General features: G+C 39.5%; 2 protein-coding genes across 2 annotated transcripts in view; both read left to right on the top strand.

Annotated features, from left to right (window-relative positions):
* The window catches only part of ahr2 (aryl hydrocarbon receptor 2), a 64,128-nt gene extending 48,330 nt beyond the window's left edge, over positions 1-15,798 (top strand). Inside the window, exons 3-11 of the mRNA XM_081385166.1 lie at positions 3,749-3,873; positions 5,684-5,773; positions 8,373-8,493; positions 8,791-8,930; positions 9,155-9,357; positions 9,466-9,575; positions 9,750-9,891; positions 9,974-11,723; positions 12,587-15,798. Of these exons, the coding sequence (XP_081241292.1) occupies positions 3,749-3,873; positions 5,684-5,773; positions 8,373-8,493; positions 8,791-8,930; positions 9,155-9,357; positions 9,466-9,575; positions 9,750-9,891; positions 9,974-11,723; positions 12,587-12,694 (2,789 nt within the window). The 3' untranslated portion in view covers positions 12,695-15,798. The remainder of the gene's footprint in view (positions 1-3,748; positions 3,874-5,683; positions 5,774-8,372; positions 8,494-8,790; positions 8,931-9,154; positions 9,358-9,465; positions 9,576-9,749; positions 9,892-9,973; positions 11,724-12,586) is intronic.
* Positions 15,799-19,020: 3,222 nt separating this feature from the next.
* The window catches only part of ahr1b (aryl hydrocarbon receptor 1b), a 46,699-nt gene continuing 46,429 nt past the window's right edge, over positions 19,021-19,290 (top strand). Inside the window, exon 1 of the mRNA XM_081384023.1 lies at positions 19,021-19,188. Coding sequence (XP_081240149.1) covers positions 19,148-19,188 — 41 coding nt within the window. The 5' untranslated portion in view covers positions 19,021-19,147. The remainder of the gene's footprint in view (positions 19,189-19,290) is intronic.

Genomic DNA, 19,290 nt, shown 5'->3' with positions numbered 1-19,290 from the left:
ACATAATTTGACAGAAACAGAAACTGAAATCACTGATTGATGCAGACACAACGAGCCACTGGGGAAGCACTTAACATTTCATGCAAGCTACAAGTGGTAAATGCATGTACACACTACACCATGACTAAAAATGATACTAGATTAGCAGAAATATGTTACATTTCTTTGAGAGGTGGCTGAAAAACATCACAATGACTGGTTTTTCAACTGTGAACACAAAACCCTGAACAGCATACTGAGTTGTTTCCCAATTACTCAAGTTTAATTACTGAAACTTGTTTTCAGTTCTGGTTATTGGCAAAATGAAAACTTCAATTTCGGTTGAACTTTTTGTCTGGTAATTTCATGCATCACTAGTCCAGGGTTTTGGCAGTCTACAACTGTTTAAAAAACACTGTCGTCAGTATAAGTCGAGATGACCTCCTGGTCAAAAAGCCTCCTTGTAACTGGGTATCATTGGTATTTCAAAGAAGGGTGTAGTCCTCCACAATCAACCGCAAGCTTGCATTCAAATCTGCTTTAATTTGAGCACAATTACTGAGAGTTTAATGTCGAAAGAAAGAATAGTACAGAAAAGATGAAAGGCAGATAAACGATGAGCTCATCAAGTGGGAGGCACCAGGACCTAGATCTGGCCTTTCGGCAGATTTAATGACCCATATTAGACAAGTTCATCCTGTTCCTGATCACCATACCCACTAGAACTCCCACTTTCTCCAGTTACACACGGCGAGTGGAGAACGGGTTTAGAGATTGCGGTCGGTATAAGGGTATAAGGGAGACGTACAACAGAAGGATAGAGGGAACGCGAGGGAAAGAGCACGTCGTGGTTGCATTGAGGGGCCATGTGTGTTGAATTACTGTAATGGCAGATGAACAGACGGCAATAGATTGGTGGTTCAAGTTGTGTGTGTGTGTGTGTGTGTGTGTGTCCAGCTTATAACCACTCGGCCACCGGACTTCATCATTTTATTCGTCTCTGGAAGCAGGTCGCTGGAGGTCAGTGTGATCCATGAAGAGGTGGATCATGATTACATAGATGTTCCACAAACCTCCATTTTTAATAACAGGCCCGATATGTTTATGAAAGACTGGAGTTTTAAATACAGAGTCGGAACGGGACCACACGGCCAATACGCTGCCAATGTTTGACGGACTTGCGTGCCAGGAACGTCCAGACCATCGGAGAGGGTTCAGCAGGGGCAAAGCCAAATGCAAACTCGTTTTGGCCGGCTCAAAATTGTGTGTAGTTCAGTCAATGAGTTGTTGTGTGTCAGTAGACTCCGAGACTCCTGAGCAGCTGCCTCGGTTTGTGTATGCTTGCGCTCTTTAGCTTCAGAAGCCTAGCAAGCGCTAGGGGCCAAGTGGTCTGTTTTCCTCATCAAGAGTTTCCCCTCGCTCTCTTTGCTGTCCGTACTGTAGTTATTTCTTTGGTGTGGTGGCAGAGTTTGTATTACACCCCTATTTACTTCTTCATCAAGATCTGTGGTGAACGTCTATACAGAGCGATGTTGTTGTCTCTGTCTTTCTCCTTTTTTCTCTTTTCCGTTGTTTTTTTTTACATTCGTTTGCAATTTAAACTGCCAGACCGATCAGCAGTCCATGTTTAAAGTGGTTTGAGTTCGCCTCGGCTTTTCCCCTCGCCAAATAATCTCTCAACATCTGTGTCCTGTGGGGGAGATATTTTTGGTGCTTAGCAGAAAAACGCTGTTCTTTCCCCTCCTCCACTTCTTCTTATTCGTTTTTTTTCCCCTCCCTTCTTTTTTTTTTTTTCCTCCAAGGGTTACGATAGAGAGCTTTTGATAAGGTCTAGAAATAGCAAGGCATCTGCGCCGGTCAGGGAGGAAATGGCTTAGCGAGCCGCACCCACTGGCTTATGTTAGCTCAGCGTTAGCCTAGCTCTAGACATTTCCACACACAAAAAAAACTCCCAACTAAAGTCTAACACGTACTTGGCGATAAACATTAGAGATGTAATATATCAGTTAGTTTAGTATTCATTTAGCGATGTGAATTTAAAATGAATCGATACTGAAATGGAATGTATGGAAAACATGGCAAAACCACAGAAAAATAATCAAGTATTTGGAACTGGAAATCATTGACTAATACTGGAAATTATGCAATTGCTTATAATAATTGCTTATCTGTGCTATTCTTAATGATGTCAGTTGAGGTTCTTTTAGAAAACTGTACTTTTTTTCCTCACACATATAAAATTGCATTGTGTGAAGTGAGAGTGTTGGTGTGTGTGTCTGTTCAGACGTCCTGTGCGCTGTGAAAGTGTTGAAATCTCTCTCTCTCTCTCTCTCTCTCTCTCTCTCTCTCTCTCTCTCTCTCTGAGAGCAGGAATAAAAAAAAGTCTCTGTCACATGTTCAGTGTGGTCATGCTTCAAGAAGTGAACTCAGATTTTACATCAGAGTTAACCACAACGTTTACCTCGTATTTTACCTTAAAGGCAGTGGGTTACCAAAGAGTTTACATCAGAGTTACCTTATATTTTATTTTCATTTACTTAAGAGTTTACCTCACTTTTCATTTTACCTTACTTTTTAGCTTCACCACAGATTTTTACCTCATTTACCTCATTTTTTAGCTCCGTTCATCAAATATTTGACCTCAGTTTATATCAAGATTTATCTCTGATTTTGCATGTTTACTTCACTTTTGTCGTACAGGTTTATTTTAGAGCTCACTTCACGGTTTACATCAGAGTTCGCCACAGATTTTAACTCATTAATGTATTAATTTACATTTACCTCAGATTTTGCCTTATATTTTACCCTTTAGTTCACCACAGATTCTAACTCAGTTTCACCGACTTTTTTTTTTCTCATTTAATCTCAAAATTTAGTTTACATGATTTACCTCATATTTTACCTAAATAAATTTAAAATGTCATCAATTTACTTTACACATTTTACGCATTTTACATTTTACCTTGCATGTTTGCATTAGAGCTTACTTCACATTTTACCTCAGTTGACTTAAAATGTTTCCTCAGACTTCAGTTTACATCAGATTTTACCACTGGCTTTGCCTCATAGTTTACTTAATTGTTTACCTCAGCGGTTCCTTATTGATTTGTAACATGTTAGTACATTTAGTTGCCCTTGGACGTGATGTTGATGTTGTAGCTTGTGTAACCAAAATGGGCAAGACTCAAACGTTCAGCAAAAGAAGCTTTAGCTAATAAACAATTTGTTTAATTGACTAGCACCTTGTAAATTTGACTATAATGGCCTTTGTTTTCAAACACATTTTTGCTTGGTACATGTTGAGAGTGAGAAGGCAAGTAATAAAAAAACAACAAAAATATACTGAGTTCAAGACATCTGGAGAGGAAACTGTTGATGACGTTGATTGATCATGTTAGTCCTAGTTTCTTCCTGAGTTCACAGTAGAAGGGTAGTGACGTTCTGCTTGGTCATGTGATGTTTTCATAGATTTTTCAGCAAAATGTACAACTTTAATGATGCATTGCTGGTGCCAACTTTTACATTTTTTGTAAACACGTAGCTCAAAATCCTGTAAAGTTATTTTATTTGAATGCTTTTTGGCTTGTCTCCATCCATGGTGATTGACTATTTTGAAGTAATGGATTATTTCATATTATTTGTCTGAAAGAATGTTTTAAATCTTACAAAAACATCAAATCTCCTTATCAAACCGGCACAGAATGACATTCATGATGGTAACCTTTTAGTAACCATACTCTTTCTCTCTCTCTCTCTCTCTTTGCTTTAGCCACAGTCAAAAAGACAGGAGGAAATGGATGGCTAAGTGACCGGACAGGGGCATTTGGAGGAAATGGACAGACAGCCACCAGTCTGGATGGAGTCAGTTTCTCAGAGGGGGACCTGTTGTTGCAGGTAAAACGCATGAAAATGCACCAATTCCTTGATCTATTTTCTTGAGAATTACCAGGAATCTTCATAACGACCTCCCACTTGTTTACATACGCTCACACTCAACATTAACACATTTTATAAACACCTTTGCACCTCATTTCTCACCTAAAATGGCCCGGATCTTTTTGTGAATTTGTGTGTGAGTGATAAGAATCATCTTCTGGGAGGTCTTCCCATCTTTCGGCACGTCAATCTAAGGTCAGACCGATTTGCTATTCGCAGGGGTCTTAAATCTGTTTCTACCAATTCAGGAAAAGTCGTGACCAAGCATCTTTATTATTCCCTCGTTATTTATTTATGCAAACTGTCACTCTGGGCTGCGCAAAGAAGTGGGTAATTTCCCATTATGTTTGTGTGTGTGTATAGCAGGTAAAAGAGTGATCGTTTCCTGATTCCTTGGAAGGATATTAAAATAAACAGTAGCCATAAAGTCCATCTATACCCGCTCAAATAAAACACTCAACTTAAGCTTCCATGTCATAAACTCGTGAAGGAAAGTTGGGTTGACATTTTGTTTATTGTAGCTGTTGTCATGCTTGGTGAAATGTAATGAAGTCTGAGCAATTGAGATTCTCCGCTGTTGAGCAATGCTATGTTGCTTTCCACCTACAAATATTGTGGGTCTCTCTCTCTCTCTCTCTCTCTCTCTCTCTCTCTCTCTCTCTCTCTCTCTCTCTCTCTCTCTCTCTCTCTCTCTCTCTCTCTCTCTCTCTCTCTCTCTCTCTCTCTCTCTCTCTCTCTCTCTCTCTCTCTCTCTCTCTCTCTCTCTCTCTCTCTCTCTCTCTCTCTCTCTCTCTCCATTGTTTGAGGGCTGTTGGTTCCTGTGCGTGACTAGCGGCGATATTCACCCCCTGTCTGTTGTCATGTTCAACACCTTAACAAAAGCTTGGATAATTACATGGGATGTTTACTTAAAAAAAAAAAAAAAAAAGATGTAAAAGAAGAAAAATGGCCCCATTACCCCCACCCATCTACAGTCTTACACTAACTCACAATCCCAGACGCTGTGTGTTTCGCATTATGCCTGCTACAGACTGTGCGATTTCAGCAATCCATTACAATTCACACTGTACGACATGGATCTAATAAACTTGGGTACGACGACATGTATGTAGATTGTACGATGATGACGCCTATTGAATCGTAGGCTACGACGCAAGTTAGTATAGACGTCGGTATATAAAACGTCATCAGCATGCGCTAGTGGTAAACGAATAGAGCAAGATGAATTGCATTTCGGCAATCGTGTTTTTTATGTCCGCTGATAAAAAGAGCGAGCGAAAGAGAAGAATATGGACACAGTCATGACTAGGGAAAAGAGGCCAACTTGACATGCCAATTTTGCAAACGGAGTTGAGGTAAGTAGTTTTAAGTTTTAGCGCCATGTCACGTTGACCAATACGCCATTTCATGTTGCATTTTTATTGGCTAGTCAGTAAATGTTGGTCGTAGCAGCAAACACACCGTGAGATGATCACGCTAAATTTCTGATACAGTCAGACAAAGGCTATCTTTGGTCGCAAGACTGTGACAACAGCTGTCTTTGAACCTCTCACTGTATGACGTAGGACCACCGTTTAGGAGCCACGACTGGCACAGAAATCGCCACGATTGGTCATCTTTCGTCTGGGACAGCCCAAAATCGTACAATGTGTACCGGGAATAAACCTTTGTTTTTGTTTATGAAATATTTCATTCCATACAGCTTTGACTTAGCGTGCAATTTGTTGTTAACATGTTTTAACACATATTTGTCTTATTTTGTTTTCAGGCCCTCAATGGCTTTGTTCTGGTTGTCACCGCCGAAGGTTACGTGTTTTATTCGTCTCCAACTATACAGGACTACCTGGGCTTCCATCAGGTGAGTTTGCTTTAAAACGTTTCTTTAGGAAGTACAGCTTTTATTTAACATTAGGCATCTCGTCATACGTTGAAATTTCCGTAATCAACACAAATAGTGCTAGGCCTCTTCCAACCTTTCCTTGTTTTGTTTTTTGTATTGTTTACCAGGAAAAATTATTATTAGTTTACTAGCCTCAAACAATCCTATTGCGTTTCGATTGATAATTGATAAATCCAGTGTAATTGTCAAGTCTGTGCTGGAGTTGGAAACATTTGAATCATTCTTCATTTGTTTGTTGAGTATTTCCTCACCCTGAAGGAATCATGAATTTCTCTTATCGTCAGGATAATTCTGTGGGCCCGATTGTCGGTCACGGGTGCTTACTGTTCCATAACTGAAGCGTGAAAGTAGGTTGTGAAAAATTGCTGAGCTGTCTCTGGGTTCGATTTCTTAATCTGAATGGTTTGTTTACTGTTAAACATCTGTGGCGTCGATGAGGATTTGTTTTTTTAAATAGTGAACAAACTAGTCAATGTTGTTCAGATGTTGTTCAGGTTTTCTTCCTTGTCCTGTTTGGAAGACTTATTCAAAATGATGTAAGCTAATATTTGCAAATGCTTAGCGATCAAGTTTTCTTTCACCCTGTGATGTGCATATCGGACATAGTTTGGTTTTGTTTATAAAAGAGGAGAAGCTCAGAAAAAGAACATCAAAGAGAGTCAAATTGAATGTTTGGAGACTTCATTAAAGAACTTGCTAAACCTGTTTGTCTGTTTGTGTGTGAACCGCAGCCAGTTCTGTGAAAGATCTTATGTATGTGTTCCTGTGGTGTATTGTACGTATAGTTTGCATGTATGGATCATATTAACAATAGCTTTTTCATAACTATATCCAACAATAATATAAGAAGTAGGCTATATGTTACACAATGCCTACTCAAATACACATTCTCGTTCTAGGCACACGAGAATAATATATGTATATATTATAATACATATATTATGATTTGTGAATAAGACCTGCGGTTTCATTGTGTTTGTTGATGTGCATCTGTACATATAGTGTGTGCTTGTGCTTGCGTACCTGTTTTTCCTCACTAAATCAATTTCCCTAGAGTGTGACGTCGTTCCCTCTCTAGCATGTAACGCAAGTCCAGGTCGCTACGGTTACGCAGGCAGCACCACCTGCACACATAAACGCATAAATACATTACATACCCACTGCCAACACCTGTTGTGACTCTAGTCGCTTATAACTATTCACATACTTTTAATTACATTATTCTATCATGTAGGTGTCTGACATTTTTAGTGTTAAGTGTTCTGTGCTTTTACTCCTCAAAATTCAGTTCTTAACAGGGCTGGACAACATTTTTTATATTTATGATATACTATCCTTTTGTTTGTTGCATAAAATGAAGAAACGTGTTAACTGTAGAAGTAAATATTGCAATAATTTGGTTTTTAGATGGGGAGTTTGATTCGATTATTCAAATACATTTATGATATGTATTGAAAAATATGGTTTTATAGATAATATTAGTATTTAATTTTATTATTTTTAGATGTTATAGAATGGCTCAACATCATTATTCTATGTACCCTGTTGAAAAACATCTGTGTATATACTTACTCTATATATGTTTAAATATCAGCGACATGTATACATATTTTTGAGCAATTAACATATATCTCTTCTTTCTACTCCCTACCATGTGTGTCCTCATTAACCTTTAAATGTGTGTTGTTTGCTGGTACTAGTTGTCATGAATGGTTTCTGGACCTTGTCTGGTTTTCATCCCCACTGTCCAGCCTGCAGCAATTAGCGTGCACACAGCACAAGCACTTAGAAGAAGCTTGCCTGTTTTCACTGGTCTTCTAAGGAAAGAGAGAGAGAGAGAGAGAGAGAGAGAGAGAGAGAGAGAGAGAGAGAGAGAGAGAGAGAGAGAGAGAGAGAGAGAGAGAGAGAGAGAGAGAGAGAGAGAGAGAGAGAGAGAGAGAGAGAGAGAGAGAGAGAGAGAGAGAGAGAGAGAGAGAGAGAGAGAGAGAGAGAGAGAGAGAGAGAGAGAGAGAGAGAGAGAGAGAGAGAGAGAGAGAGAGAGAGAGAGAGAGAGAGAGAGAGAGAGAGAGAGAGAGAGAGAGAGAGAGAGAGAGAGAGAGAGAGAGAGAGAGAGAGAGAGAGAGAGAGAGAGAGAGAGAGAGAACACAGGGAGGAAAATACATAGGCCGAAAGGAAAAATGCAAGACAAGCTGCAGTTACTATGCCAGGCCTCTAGAGGGAAGCATCTACTTTTTGATAAATTAAATACAGTCCTAAAATGGACATTGAGATCTCCTCTTAAACTCTAGAGACAAATGTGCGAATGCTTTTTCATTAAATATGAGCCACCACAATAGATTCCATTTTTTGCATTTGATTGGCATAAACACTGCAATTACATAATGGAAAGAAAATAACTACATGAGAACTTGTTTGTGACAGTGGAAAAAACATTGCCATATTGAATGGTAACGGTAAAACACTCATAATGGAATGGATTATTAGGAGATGCTGGGTGCATAACATGCCCTGTGATCATGTATGTTTTTATTAATGTCCTCTTTCACTGTCTTCACAGTCGGATGTGGTCCACCAGAGTGTATTTGAGCTCATCCATACAGACGATCGGGCAATGTTCCGCAGACAACTACACTTCGCTCTCAATCCCACCTCGTGCGATGGTGGCGAAGGATCCGATGGTTAGTAGCAACTCACCCCAACGTTGGTGTTTAAATAGGGTCAGTGAGTTCCTGGTAAGATCTCGTCAGCATTTACTGCGGTGCCCAGCCCTGAATGTTTTGTCAATGAGCAGCTTTCTGCTGTCATCATTACTGAGTCATGGAAGTATGTTTGTGGAGAACAAGCTGTCGGAGGATCAGTTCAGATTTATAAAATGGAGCCTTGTATAAACCCAGGATGATGAACACAGGTAGTGATTTACAGCCGATTACATCACTGTTTTCCTCTTTTGTTTGGCAAAACCAATTGGTCTTCAGCAATGCAGAGCAGCAGTGACATTACCAGAGACATGGTAAACTACAACCCTCAACACATCCCTCCAGAAAACTCATCTTTCCTGGAACGAAGCTTCTGCTGCCGATTCCGGTGCCTCCTTGACAACTCATCAGGCTTCTTGGTAAACATCCTAGATGTCTATTACACCTTTATGCCAGTCCAAACCAAAATGTATATATTTTAGATGTACACTTTGTGCTATATTCAACCATGTTTGATTTTCTGTGTACACAATGATGCAGTAACAGCAACAGCTGTGTAAATAAATCTGCTGTGGATTGTTTACTCTGTGTCGGACCCTCATGGGGCTAAAATGACTTTCATGTCCTTCCTTTTGCCCCTAAGGCCCTGAACTTCCAGGGGAGGCTGAAATATCTGTATGGGCAAAATAAAGTGGTGGAAGATGGGACCTTGTCCCATCCTCAGCTGGCTCTTTTTGTCATAGCCACACCCCTCCAGCCACCCTCAATCTTGGAAATCAGAAGCAAGACTCTTCTTTTCCAAACCAAACACAAGCTGGACTTCACACCCCTGGGTATTGACACAAGGTAGTTTTGAGTTTGAAGTCAAATACAGCATCAGATTGGGCCAATACATTATTTGGAAGTGGTATAAACAGTGTTAACATTTTTTCCTATCTATTTCTCATTTTGCAGAGGGAAGGTGGTTCTTGGCTACACTGAGATTGAGCTGTGCATGAGAGGCTCCGGTTATCAGTTCATTCATGCTGCTGACATGATGTACTGTGCAGACAACCATGTCAGAAGTGAGTTATATCAGACCTTGACCAAGTATTTACTATTAAATCAAAGCCAAGTCCATTCTTAGATGTTCAACTTGGCTTTGGGATGAGTTGAGTTTATGAACTCCATAAGACTATCAGTTTGATTTCTATAGAAGACCTTTTAAAATATATATTTTCTCTTACTTTCTCTCATAGTGATAAAGACAGGAGAAAGTGGTTTAACCGTCTTCAGACTTCTCGCGAAATGGGGTGCATGGATCTGGGTGCAGTCCAATGCTAGGCTTGTTTATAAAGGAGGAAGGCCAGACTTCATAATTGTTCGACAGAGAGCACTAACGTAAGTAAAACCTGCTTTTTAGTAATATCGTTGCTGAGCTAATCTCCTTGTTTTTCTAATAAATATAGTCTGTATTTTGTAGAAATGAGGAGGGTGAGGAACACCTCAGTCAAAGGAAGTTGCAGCTACCCTTTAACTGCACCACTGGTGAGGGTGTCTTGTATGAGACTGACCCCACACTGGACATCATCACTGACATTCAAAATCAGAGCAAACCCCAGAAGATAAACAAACCTCCATCTCTGGATCCAGATTCTATTCTTGGCTCCATGCTGAACCAGGATCTTTCTATCTACAACCAGAACAATGACCCCAATTCACAGTTTACGCTTGACAAGGCTTTCAGGGATAGCCACGCCCTGCTCAATGTCCCTGGGAACACCTGGCAGCCGTCAGCCACAAACACTGTACCTGAGATAAAGGAGGAAGGTGTGGTAAAGGACATGATGGAAACCTTGCAGCAGATTATCGGGGACACCACTTTTTGCGACAACCTTCAGGATTTTGATGTGGACAAATTGGAGCTGAAGGAGTGGGAGAACACTCTGCTCAGGATGAACTACAACAACGATATGGATCTTAACAAAATCCTCACCAACGACATCCTCTCCTATGTCGAGGATGCACTTTTCAAGGAAAGTGGTGTTCAATTGCCTGAACAGCTAAAGGACCAGGATCTATTTGTTGAGGTGCCGGAGTTACAGAATAACTTGGTTGCTAACCAGGCATTCAACTGCCAGGCAGGGATGCTTGGCGGATCTCAAGGTCCGGGTGAGTTCATCGGAATGAGCATCCAGGATGGAGTGGATGCCAGTAGCCCTGGAAGAGGGATGGCCAAGCTCACCCATATGGGGCCACAGATTTTACCTGGCGACACTTTCGTCCAATCATTTGGACTAGACCAGACAACCCAAAATATGCCCAGCAATAATAACATCATGTTTAATCCTTCTCTTGCCATGCAGTGTAGTCAGCAGTCAAGCCAAGTCAGGCTTGGTCTGCAAGGTGCCGTGCAAGAGAACGGAATGGTGCCATGTGGCCAGAGAAACCTACAGACTGGAAACCAGCCCCATCCCAACGCAATGACTCTCCCTCTTCAAAGCCCTCTATTGCAGGGCACTTCCACCCTGCCGATAGGCTTCCAGAATTCACTTCCCCAACAGCCGTCAATCAGTCAGAACCCTCAGTGGGTGTCCGACAGCAACAATATGGTGGATAACCTGATGAACTCTTGCGGCCATAACGTTTCAGTTTCACAAGATGCAGGACTGCACTCTGGCCCAACTACCCACTTACAAGGACAGTTTTCTCTTCACACTCAAAATCCTGCCAATCCAGGACTGCCTGCCTGGCAGAAATCCCAGCCTACCCCTCCGCAGGTCCCTAAATCATTTTCCAGCGGGCATCAGAATATGACGGGCTTCATCGGCCAAGTGAAAGACTTTCAAAGAGACATGATTGGACTGTTGTCGCACACAAACGCACAAGGATTCCTGCCCGAGACAACTGCAAATGGCGTCTATCCTCAGCAGAACCCCAACAGCTGCATGTTCACAAGCACGCCTCAACCCTCGCTGAATGGGATGCAGTATGGTTCAGCCAATCCAGTATCTTCAATGACATCCTGCCAGAGGGCTAAAGGTCTGATTACCCAGAGTCCTACACAAGAATCCTGTTACTACCAGAGAGGTCCTAGCGAGTCAATCGTGGACACGCCGGTCATCCCACAGGAGGGCACCAACATCAGCCCCATGGACTGTCAAGTCCCACTTGGATTGACTCCAGATAACATACTTGCTCAGCAGTATCTCTCCTGCAATGGCCAGACACAGGTAAACTGTACTAATTTAATCCATTGTATAATTATAACTTTAAACTACCGTGCTCTCTAGACCACTGATCAAAGCAAACACATGTGTTCTCACTCCCTAATTTTAGAGTGAGTCTTGAAGTTTGTTGAGAATAGCGGAACTTAGCGGTTTTTACCCCAGGCTTAATGTGTCATCAAACTGCCCGGTTTTTACCCCAGGCAGAATGTGTCATCACACATCCAGGGCTTTTTTTTTTTTTTTTAACAGGTTGGGTTATCTCAGCTCTACCACCAGTCACAAGTCTTTGTGGGAAAGAACAGTTTTGGGATTTTACTTTTGTCACCATGTGTAAAGAAGTATTTTTGTCGAAGTCTAGAGCTTCTGAGGTGGACAGATACTCGATGAATCTAAAGATGAATCTAAAGATGAATCTATTCACAATGTGCTCAGTCAATTTGTTTCAAATTGTGGGCAATACAGAGTAGTTCTCGGTGACAACATATTTCTTGATGTAATTCAATTCTAATATAAAAGCTCCCAATTTTGATTAATTTCAGTATATTTCAGTTATATTGTCCATTTTGCTTAGATATGAAGAAAAAAAAGTTAAGATTTTGTCTTGGATAAGAAAAAACCATTGTCTAAAGTTAGTTAAAGATCTTTTGAATATGAATTATGTTTTCATAAAAAGTACAAAACCCTGAATAGTAAAGGAAGCCATCAAAACAGTTTGTCAGTAACCACAGGCTGGGTGCAAAAGTTCAAAAATGTAGAGAGTTCTGCTTTAAATTTTTTTCCATGCACAACTTAATGAATATCATGACATTATTACCATGGAATGGACAAAACATTCCTTTAATGGTTTCAATTTTGTCCCTTCACAGATTCCAAACCGTCCACTTGAGGAGAAAGGAGCGTACCTCTTTCCCTCACTGACCAACGGAACCACCTACTTTTCCGAGAACAACCAAAGCAATTGCTGTGACTATTAGTGGTAGATCCCACCCAATGCAGCGACTGACACATCAACAGCGCAGTGCCTGTTTCTAGGGGAAAAAAATGCACACATAAATACAGCAACTTGATTGTCCCTTCGAGAGATACATCCACTTCTGGTGACACTCTGGGTTGAAAACCTATGAGACATTGCAGAGCTTCAAAAGCAATTTTTACCACACATTCTTTCACACTTATCTACTTATATACTTATCCACACCCTCTCTGAAGAGAAATAAGCAGTAAAAGAAAGTTCATATTTATTTCTTTTAAGCATGGCCTTTCATCCCTGATTGGATTTCTTCTTCTTTTTTTCGCCATTCTGGAGTGGGATAGAGAGTGTAATGGCAAGGAGAGGTGTGTGAGCAAGTGTGTGTTTGTGTATGTGTGCGCGCGAGGAAGCCTAGAGGTCATTTATGAAGTATGCAGAAGGAATGGAGCAACCTTTTAATTACAGGGACAGGATTCTGAGGTAAAGAAAAAACACCACCGAAATCAATAGTCCGAGAAAATATGTCCCCGTTTCTGCTACACAACACTTTTTCCATTCAAGGAGTAAAAATGAAACAGTACAAGATACCCTCTTTAGTACCGTCTGCTCTTGCCACCCGTTTATGCTTGCCTTAAGCATATGTTTCATGTGTATTACAACAATATCTGAATGTTATTGCTTATCATTTACTTGTTCAGTTTTTTGTACTTTTGTATGCATATAATCGAAATTATGAAAATACCATTGAGCCATTTTTTCCGCTTTTAATTTGCTGATTACACTCTTGCTTTCTGTTCGCTTATGTAGAAGAATAATAGTAATTCTTAAATCGTGTTGCGTGCCATGAATCACAGCAGCCAGCGTATCCTGCCTCCAGAGGAAAGGTAAGATATAGTAAGAGAAAAAGAGGGAGTTTTGAGAAGACATCACAGACTAGTCATCAAGAAGGATCCCTAACAAAAGTAAATATTAGTCGGAAAAAAGATTCGATCAATTTTTTACGGCCACAGTGAAATTTTAATGACTTCTTTACTCATTTTAGTGTCGTTCTTGGTCAGTCAGGAAATACAGCAGCAGCCAAAAAGTTTAGGAGTACAGTGTAGAGAATGTGTTCAATTTCTGTGAATCGTTCGTAAAACTATTCCTGCGTGAATTGTACGCATAGAATTGAATGCAATTTACACAGAAATGTGTTCTTTAGTGTTTCGTGAATTAGGCCCAAAGTTTGTAGACCACTTTGAGCCCCTTTTTTTCTTTTTTGAAGAATTTAAAGCCATTTGATTCAGCATTTTGAATGTGTAAATATACCAAAACATATTTGTACGAGATTTCTCGTAGCTCCGGAATTATGACTGATTGGTTTTATTGTTTTTTTAAAAAAAGGGTCGCTACCTACTTTTTGAAGAGGCTTTTTACCTTCATTTTCTTGTAGATACTTGTGTTTTGGACAGCTGTTGCTTCTGAGATTTGTTCTTTCACCCTGCAGTAAGAACAGAAAGTTTGGTGTGATAATAACAGCAAATATATATATGTACCACAAACTCGTGCACCCGAAGCCTTTTCCTTTCATCATCTGAAATGGGAACACTGTGTGCCTTAATTTCTTTCTCCCCAAAGGATATTTCACATATTCCCTCCTGTTTTCACTCTCTTTGGATGAAATGATCGTGGCTTGCGGAGGAGGAAAGGAATTGAAATGGCAGCTATAATTGAATCTGAGAAGCAAAGTTTTTAACAACTGGTTGTTGTTAGCATGGACAGAATCGATTATGCTAGTTTGCTGAGTGTTGTACATAGCCTCACAGTTCAAGAGTTACAGGACACGCATTCTCCCCGTTTGTCGTCTTAAGTGCCTTAAAACAGTTTTCGTTTTCCGAGATTAGTGACTTTTTGGTTTCGTTTGTACCGAAATCTAAAGGAGCTGGCTTTGATGTAATGTTAGAGCGTTCTGTGTTTTATTGCTAGATGTCTGCTGGTTAAGAGAGGAGGTTAGTAAATCGCTAAATGGTCGTTTGATTGATGGATGATCAGTCGGCTAATTGATCCGTTTATCAGTTTGTAAAGTTGACAGATTACGCACAAATAAAAGCGATGGATTTGTTTTGCTCCGATTTTCGTTTTCATGCTTTAAAATATCTTTCACGCCATGTCCTTAGACGCGACAAAGCTCCGTCCACAATGATGTGGCCTATGTTAAATCAGTGGTTCTCAAGTGGTTTTGCTTCAGATTTTGGCGTTTATCATACAAATGTCATTTCATGTCATATGGCGGAGATGCCATTTTATTCATAGCTAGTATTTAATGCATCTCAAATACTCGCAATTGAATTTTTTCACACTTGTGTGAAATTGAAAACAAACATTTTTGCTTACTTAAATGCGCTTAATGGTGTTTTATAATAATGTTAATTTGATATTAAATTCAAAACGATATCAATTCCTGCAGTCGTTCGCCGTTTAAAACATTGTGGTGTTTGGGTCATATTTTCCCAAAGCAGACATGCGACCCACCAGTTGAGAACCACTGTATTTGAGATTAGATAACTGCAATTTGGCTTTTTAGTGATGACAGACAGATTACTTGTCGCTTTAATCCTGTCCATCTGCTTAGGAAACTATTTGACTATTAGTATCATGTTTATGACTTCGGTAAGATGCCTAAATATTAGTAATTTGTTACTAGACAAGGTTTAGTGAGTTCATTTGCTGTTCCTGCAAAATTCCATTAATTGAAATTGGTTCACAGTGGACAAAACACCAATAATCGACCTCTGCATTGAACTCCCCCTTGTGCCAAAAAAAAAAAAAAAAAAAAATCATTCATACATATTAGGACATCCTCCCCATTCACCACTAAACTTGACACTTCAGATGCCCGTGTCTTGCGTAACAACATGTTTGTGAGGCCTCTCTTTAAATGCAGTATCTTTTTTTGTTTGTTGTAGCATTGTATGTTTGTTTCTTTGCTTGTGCACCCAGCATTGTAAATGCTTTTATGTGTAAGCTACTATATATCTTTTTTTTTGTACATTGTTCTGCACAACTGTAAAATTTATACGCAAATGGATGTCCCACAAATAAAAGTTATACACACACCTCTATATTATATATATAAAATATAGCTTTTGTTTGTTCTGTATTTGTATTATCAATTGATTAATTTTTGTTTTGTGCTTCATTATTGATATGTTTATAATATTAAACGGGGGTCAACGACTCAATGGCTTTAGCTGGTCATTTTATTGGACATCTGTTTAAATGGACGATAGATAGATAGATAGATAGATAGATAGATAGATAGATAGATAGATAGATAGATAGATAGATAGATAGATAGATAGATAGATAGATAGATAGATAGATAGAATTCATATAATACGACGCTATGCTAGCTTCAGATTGCATCAACCATCGTTTAGCCTAAAAAGCGATTAATGTCCAAGTCATCATAGATCCAGTCAAATATGTATGTTAAGCCCTTTTTACACCTGGTATTAAGATGCGTTTTGGTCGATCGGATCACATGTGGGCGGACGCTAAAGGTAGGCCTAGTCGAAAACTCATTAGTCCAAATGAATAAAATTAGATCGACCCAGAAAAAGTTTGCACACGCAAGTTGAAAGGCTTTTGGTTGTGGATAGTAAAACACACCTGCAACATTTATCAAGTTCGTGGATATATGCATTTGTTAATCATTATGAGTCTAATTTCATCCCATAATATGCGTCTACTTGTGATCCGATCGACCAAAACGCATCATAATACCGTGTGTAAACAGGGCCTCATAGTCATTTCTGGTTTAATTTGAGATCCATTACCTTTATTAGGCTACTCACTTGTCCTCCGCCATTCCCAATGGTCGTATACTGACCAAAAAGCATATCTTAAAAACGACAGCCGATCAACAATTTTAAGCATTGACTACATTTGGCTGTAGACCAGTGTAGACAGACATATGGATGGAGTTTACGTGTGTTTGCCACATGGGGGCGCTAATGTATATATTTTGAATGTGTGCCAGTAGGCCTACAATTGTATACTGTATACATGTACACTGTACTGTATAGTGTAAAATGAAACTTTTAAGAAGGCGAGTTGAAATGAGTCGTTCTGCCGTGGTCAATTGCTTCAATTAACGAAACAACAAAGAAACAATATGGGTTTTCTTGTAACTACTTGGTGTGGTTGGCCACAGTTTTATAGGGTGTCCTAACTAAAACAAAATTGGGGAGATACAGCCTACAATCACTTTTGAATCATCTTTTATTCATTACTGCCCTTTAAATGCATGCGTATAAAACAGATGTGTATGAAAGAGTCAGTAGTTTGCATGCACTTGAAGGGATTTTGCTGTGGTCCATAAACGAGTATTATATAATACCGTCATTATAGTCAATAAATGCCGAACAGCAATAAACGCTTCTGAAAGCGCAGGAAATGATGCGTCATAACAGAAGTTTGCAAAAGGGAATTGAGTCTGCAATGAGCCTCTTTGCAAGGATATGATGCATATAATATGGCAATAACGGTAAATAGGGAATGAATGACTAAAGTTCTCACGAATTATTATCACCCCATTAAAATATTACAGGAATTTCTTACGGAGTCAACTCGATCATTTAAATTATTTATATTTTATTAATAATTGCATACATTTGTTTCACAGAAACAACATGCTGATTATTACTATTATTATTATAGCCTATCTATCTTTTTAGTAGCCTAACATTAAAAAAAAAAAAAAAAAAAAAAAAAACAGAGACATTTATTTGATTTAAAAATATTTATTTAGGCCTAAATGTTTATTGTATTTAATTTCAGGGATTTTCAAAAGAAACCTATACAGAAGAGGTGCTCCGTCCGCTGATTGGCCAGAAGTGTCTAGGATTCTAATTAAACAGCCTCGCGAGCGATTCTTGACCTGTGTCTCAAACAGTATGTGAGATTAAAATAAGTGTGTCCCAAAGCATAGTATGTTGAAAAGAGTATGCCAGAAGTCCCCGGATGGTCTACTATTTCTGATGGATTTTTGAAGTGCGGATCCGTGCACACTCTGAAGGCTAGTAATATTCCCCACAACCCACTGCGCTTTGGAGAAGGAACTACAAACATGAGTAAAAAGTGTTAAAAAACTACAAAACATGGCGGATATGCGCGACCGACGGTGATAGGTTTAGATTTAGATCAAAGTTTAACCTGATAGAAAAAATGTTTATTTAATGTTATCCGTGTTATATTTCATCTGCAATATCAATGTGGACTTTTATAAAGATCCGTTTGGCCATTAACTTTTAAATGAATCATTATGCATAAATATGAGGAGAGTTATTTGCATGATAGACCCGCGACTGCAGATCAATGTGCTTCACCATTTCTCTCCGATACGGTAGGAAATGAAATGTGGAGGATTTTATCTTTGACAAGATGATTGACAGGTCAGTTTGCGACAGGATGCGTGTAACTAAGCGACAGAGCAACGTGATAGTAGGCTATGTCCCAAAGCTTGTCTACTCTTCTGCTACACACTCAAAAGTATGCACTTTTTCTTCACAAAAATAGTACATACTTTTAGGGCGTAGGCCTATAAGTAGGCGAATTGAGACGTAGCATTAGTAAACTTGCAATCTCATTAATATTCATAAACAAATTCTTCCCCATTCGTTGCGCCTAATTACAAACGTCTGCCTTTCAGCAAATCCATCACCAAGCGTCACGTTTCTTTATTAATATTCACGAGCGAGAAATCGTAATTTTGAACTCCGTTGACCAATCACGGCAGACGTAAAGTCTGACGTCCTGTATCCTAGGAGATTTTTCCCCTTTGCCTTTAATGCCGTGGCCTCTGATGCTCTGCGCGCGCTCCTGCGCAAATCTGTGCCGGTTGCCTGGTCAACCAAATGCGCGTGCCCCTGCAAGCTGATGTCGGGGGCGCGCAGTTGGAGGACTTAGTGGAGCAGCTCGGCCAAAAAAAAAAAAAAAAAAATGAATTAGACGCGAAGCTATGATTCTGGGTTTGGTTTTATTTTGCCCGTTCTGTGTAAATATAGATCATAATGTATTATTTTAACCAAGCAAATGACTTTGGAGAGCTGTTTACACAAACTCAGCCGCACTGAGGATGAAGAATATGATAACGAGGACCTGCTGTCACTTCTCTTATGAACGCTGAAATATATTTGAAGAGGAATTACACTTTTTGCATCTCTTTTGGCGTTTTAAGTTTATAGGATTGATATTAATAGCAGTTTGGTCATGTTGTAGCAGTAGCTTTGGGTGCCTTTTTGCACTATTGATAAAATATTATATTTATTTTCGAATTTTAACACTCATTGCCTGTACAAGAAATCAGTTTTTTGTTAGAGTAGAAAGAGTGGGTCTTCGGGATTTTACTATCTGTTAGAAATCGTGGGTTGAATTTATTGGACCCGAAGAGTTGGATTGTACTGACGCCTTAAACATGTATGCAGGACGAAAAAGAAGAAAACCAGTGCAAAGAGCGTAAGTGATACAAATAAATGTGTGTGTGTGTGTGTGTGTGTGTGTGTGTGTGTGTGTGTGGGCGCAGTGAACACTGGTCCATAATTAGATCATACAACCAAA

This window comes from Scardinius erythrophthalmus, assembly GCF_964197995.2.
Source record: "Scardinius erythrophthalmus genome assembly, chromosome: 14".
Lineage (NCBI taxonomy): Eukaryota > Metazoa > Chordata > Actinopteri > Cypriniformes > Leuciscidae > Scardinius > Scardinius erythrophthalmus.
This window is presented reverse-complemented; position numbering and strand designations above follow the sequence as displayed.